This window comes from Echinops telfairi, unplaced genomic scaffold (assembly GCF_000313985.2).
Source record: "Echinops telfairi isolate 266 unplaced genomic scaffold, ASM31398v2 ScPeMD7_18;HRSCAF=68, whole genome shotgun sequence".
NCBI lineage: Eukaryota > Metazoa > Chordata > Mammalia > Afrosoricida > Tenrecidae > Echinops > Echinops telfairi.
In genome coordinates this window covers 13,967,201-13,972,429 of record NW_022103915.1, presented here as the reverse complement: position 1 = coordinate 13,972,429, position 5,229 = coordinate 13,967,201, and the positions used below count along the sequence as shown (strand labels likewise).

Genomic DNA, 5,229 nt, shown 5'->3' with positions numbered 1-5,229 from the left:
CCCAGTGCCATTCGGTTTTTTGGGTACCCCCTTATATAACCGTCTTCTGTCCTATGCAGAAACAATGTTCTGGCCCAAGTTACTACATGGGTGAACCTTGGAAAACCTCACACTGAATGAAATAAAACAGACACAAAAGGACAATTAGCATATGGTCCCATGGTGCTGTCGAATAAGGGTTGAATGGCTCACTGTAAGGTTGGAGTCTAAACCCATCAGCCACTCCCCAGGAGGAAGATGAGGCCGTCAGCTCCCATAATCCCAGAACTATAGAGGGTCAATAGGAGGGCGTGGGTTTATACGAAATCTCCAGAGTAAACAATCGCACAGAGAACAGAGGTTGCTCGTGGCCACCCAGGGGGTGAGGTAGCAATCGGGAGGTGTTGCTGAGCGCCTCGGCAGTGAGATGCAAACTTTGGAAACGGTTCACGAGGACGCCTGCACAGCAGGAGGTGCACAATTTCTTTTTCAGCTGTTCATTTTGAATGGGGGTGAAGGTTTACCAAGCAGATCCGTTTTTCATACGTGTTTCATCTCGTGTCATTTGTTGCGATCCCCAAACTCATGCACCGCACTTCTTCCCTGCATCCCCCTGCCGCTTCTCCGCTCCTAGCCCTTCTGAACTTTGTCCTTGAAGGAACGCTGCCTTTTTCATCTCAAACGGGTGGTCTATCCCTGGTGTTAGCGTTGCTCTTATCGGCCTGCCCCTTGTTCTCTTGAAAATTGAGCCACGACAAGCTGAGTTCGTTTCCAGACCTGCAGGCTGAGTAGGGGCCGGAGTCTCAGGGGTTCCACCAGTCTCCAGCCAAAAAGTAAGCCTGTACGTTTTTTTAAAGTGTACTTCTTGAAAATAGGTTTATGGGCACACACCTCACATAGCACACGGTTCAACAGTCCGATTGGATTAAGAAGAGCTGTGCAGTCATCACCACCATCCGTTTCGGCGCACTTTCTTCTCCTGCTCGCTGTTACTAGCTCAGGAGCACATCAGGAATGTCTGTGAACTGGGCTGCCAATGGCCGGGGTCGTGACATGTATTTCAGCAACATGGCATGATGTTCAAGTAGAATGAGGATAAAGTGTTCAAACCCGGAGACAGGCCCGAGATCTGCTTCCAAAACCAGCAGCTTCAAACACTGTACCTCGCACGTTCTGCTCTGCAAGGTGTAGGGTGGCAGCGAGTCAGAATTCACTCGGTGGGCAACTAATGAGAAACACGCCGCATCTATAAAGCATCAACACTTTATAGACGACAGGCGGGTATCTGAACAATTTGGTTTAAAAGCTGGGCACGTCGTGGGCTCATTTCTGCATCTGCTGGCATCTATGGTTGTTCATCTGCCTGGAGTCTCGCTGCTTCCCCACCCCCACTTCTCTCTCTCTCTCTCCTTACTTGCTGTGTTAGGCAGGGTTCTCTATTGACATGAAACCAGGACACTTAGGATTATATAGATATATAGGTTTTTACAGTGAGAAGGAATATAAAGCTAATTAGGCCACACAGCAGTACAGAGGATTCAGTTCAATTCACTTCCGTGGAACAGTTAATAACTATAAATATTTAACCCATCACCCTCTCTGCAAGAGAAAGATGAGGCTGTCTGCTCCTGTAAAGGTTTTACAGCTTCAGCAACCCTATATCGGGTCACTGTGGGCTGGAAATGGCTCCATGGCAGTGGGCTTATGGTGCTCTGCTGAAACACATCTGTGGGAGAGACAAGGTCAACATTTCCCCCAAAGCAAAGGGACAGAGATCAGGGGGAAGGGGAACTGGAGTCCTGGCACCAGCAAGACCCAAACACAGTGAAAGAGAAGGTGGACACATTGTGACAAATGGAACCAGGCCAGGATGGGATATGGAATGCAAGTAATGCAAGGCGACAAAATCCACCAGCCTCAAGCTCAATCGATGTACGCACTAGCAGTGTGGCAAAGCAGGTCTCGAAGGAGCGTCAAGCATAGCGACACAATCCACTGTTGGCTGACCCACAGGTAGTGTAGCTCACAGGTTGAGGCAGAGAACTAGCTAAAGCAGCAGCACACTCCAGCATGCTCCAATCACCAGAGAGCAAAGGAGGGGGGAGGGCCTTACGCAGCCTTGTATGTCTTTGCCCTCCAATCAAACTGTGACCTGATTAATCCCACATGTTCCTATTGGCCAGGTTGGCACAATAAACCTACCTATCACACCTGCCTAACTCCTCGTTAGCTTGTCCTCTCCTGAACCTCAAGCTTTGGCTTGTGCTCACCTGAACCCCAAGTCCAGGAGGAGTTCCCTTCTCAGAAGCTCTGGCAAGACCCCGCATCGTCTCCAACATTACATGTTTCCCACAATACAGCCACCACCTCGCAGGACTAGAAGTCCGGGGAGGCAGGGACCACGTCTGTCCTTTCCAGTTCACTCCCCACTTCCTGGAAACACTCGGCAAGTGTTTGTAGAAGAAATGGATTCTGATGTATCTCCATTCCATTGTAGGAGCCTGAGCTTATCTCTCCGAAGCGGGGCTACTAGGTAGCATTGCTCAGGCAGCATCTTGTTCAATGATGCCAAAGGAGCAGAGGTTGACATGCAGCCCAGGCTGCTGCTACCAAGCTCTACCCACTTTTGATAGCTGCACACACTCAGGGAAGAGGTGCCTTTGGCTGAATTGCACAATGGATGTAGATGATCTTTTAGCAGCCCAGACCCGAACACTAGCCCACAGAGCCAACCTCGCTGCCGTCAAGTCCATCCCAACGCTTTGCGAGCCTGTAGGATAAAGCAAAAGTACCTCTTTGGGTTTCCTAGGCTGTAAAGCTTTACGGGAGCAGACAGTCTCATCTGTACCCCATGGAGTGACTGGTAGATTCAAACTGCTGACCTTGTGGTTAGAGGCCCAGCACTTCACCCACTCTACCACCAGTGTCTTCAGAAAGAAGTGGGACCTTTGAGACCACCTTTTAGCTAAACAGCAGACTGGCCCATGAAGGATGTTACCTGTTAAGTGTGGTGTCTACTCAAGAACCCTGGTGGGGCTGTCAGGTAACAGTTGGATTGCTAACCACAAGGTTGGGAACTCAAACCCACCACCCTCTCTGCAAGAGAAGGATGAGGCTGTCTGCTCCTGTAAAGGTTTTACAGCTTCAGAAGCCCTATATCGGGTCGCTATGGGCTGGAAATGGCTCCGTGGAAGTGGGCTTACGGTGCTGTGCTGAAACACATCCGTGGGAGAAACAAGGTCAACATTTCCTCCAAAGCAAAGGGACAGAGATCAGGGGGCAGGGGAACTGGAGTCATGGCACCAGCAAGACCCAAACACAGTAAAAGAGAAGGTGGACCCATTGTGACAAATGGAACCCGTGTCCTGTCAAGTTGGGTGCAGGGTGTCCAATGGCAGCCGCACTTCCACCCAAAGCACAATACAGTCCTGTTTGGAAAAAATGGGCGTGGGCTCCTCCCTCTCAATCCTAGATAGAGTAAGACTAGCTGGTTCGTGAAACTCCTACCTTTTTCCTTCCCTAACTCCCCTTTTCCCCTCCTCCCAATTCCTGGGAACCACCTATCTTCACTGGATAAGGCTCTCATGAAAGGGGAGCCGCCTGCGCTTTGTCCTTTTGTGCCTGGCATATTTCGCTGGGCACGATGTTCCCCAGGTTTATCAGAACTGTTTATCAGAACTCCATGTCTCTTGAGACCTGAAGAATACTCTCTTGTATGATGTGATACATTGTGTCTACCGCCCCATCTGTGGAGGGACGCTTTGTTTGCATCCACCCTTGAAACTGCCTCTCGAAGTACTTTGACAGCCATCCAAGCCAAGACCCTGAATCCACACACGGCGCCGTGGACCGCCCCCCTCACTCCTCTCTCTTCTGATTTTTGTCTCCTGCAGGGTTTGGGATGACCACTCCAGCGACGGTTGGAGGGAAAATCTTCCTCATCTTTTACGGCCTCATTGGGTGCGCCAGCACCATCTTGTTCTTCAACCTCTTCCTGGAGCGCCTGATCACCGTCATCGCCTATGTTATGAAACGGTGCCGCCAGCGGCAGCTCCAGAGAAGCGGGACCCTGGCCCAGGAGAGCCTGAAGGAGCTGAGGAAGGCCGAGGAAGACAGCCTGGCCGGCTGGAAGCCCTCGGTGTACTACGTGATGCTGATCTTGTGCGTCGCCTCCCTCTTCATCTCCTGCTGCGCCTCCACCATGTACACCTTCACGGAAGGATGGAGCTTCTTCGACTCACTCTACTTCTGCTTTGTGGCTTTCAGCACCATTGGCTTTGGTGACCTCGTCAGCAGTCAGAACGCCCAGTATGGCTACCAAACCGTCTACCGCTTGGCCAACTTTCTCGTCATCCTCATGGGCGTCTGCTGCATCTACTCCCTGTTCAACGTCATCTCCATCCTCATCAAACAGTCCGTCAACTGGATCCTGCGGAAGATGGAGGGCGGGTGCTGCCAGCTGTACCAAAGGAGGCTCTTCCGGGCCCGGAGGAACGCAGTGGTGCCCGGCAGTGTCCAGAACCGGTGCAACATCTCCATAGACACAGACGGCGTCCTGGACAGCGACATGGATGGGCGGCGCCTCTCGGGGGAGATGATCTCCATGAACGACTTCTTGGCGGCCAACAAGGTCTCCCTGGCAATCCTCCAGAAGCAGCTGTCCGAGACCGCCAACGGCGGCCCCCACCAGCCCAGCACGCTGTCCCAGGACAGCGAGTTCTCAGGGGGCATCGGAGCCTTGGCAATAATGAACAACCGGTTGGCAGAGACCAGTGGGGACAGGTAGAAGCGAGGCGTGGACCCTGGGCTGAGAGGCCTGGGGGAAGGGTGGTGATTTGGTTCATTTTGAAAGCTGCTCTTGCGAGCCTGACCAAGGTCCACTGGGGCTATGGGTCGTGCTAACAGCTCAGCACCGAGCTGCTCACCACCCAACCGAAAGGTGGGTGGTTCAAACCCACCCAGGGACACTTAGAAAGAAAGGCCTAGAGATGGGCTTTGGAAGCTGAAACCCGTGGGGTGCACTTCTTCTCCGAAACACCGGGAGCAGCCAGGAGGCAGCATCGTCTCCGCGGCCACCTGTTGGGTTTGGGTGCAAACCCCACTGTAGAGATTGCATTTTCTTGGCTCTAAGAATAGCAGCCTCCCAGGGCTCTGGGAAACCAGAAGTCTCAAAGCCTCGCTCCTGGTCTTTCTTCTTGAAACCAGTCTTTTAAAAAATGAATCACAAAAGCAACAGTAGAGGTTGCTTGG

At 52.1% G+C, this 5,229-nt stretch overlaps 1 protein-coding gene across 1 annotated transcript in view; it reads left to right on the top strand.

Moving 5' to 3' along the window:
* The window catches only part of KCNK13 (potassium two pore domain channel subfamily K member 13), a 106,144-nt gene extending 100,921 nt beyond the window's left edge, over positions 1-5,223 (top strand). Inside the window, exon 4 of the mRNA XM_030885008.2 lies at positions 3,873-5,223. Coding sequence (XP_030740868.1) covers positions 3,873-4,765 — 893 coding nt within the window. The 3' untranslated portion in view covers positions 4,766-5,223. The remainder of the gene's footprint in view (positions 1-3,872) is intronic.
* Positions 5,224-5,229: the final 6 nt, after the last annotated feature.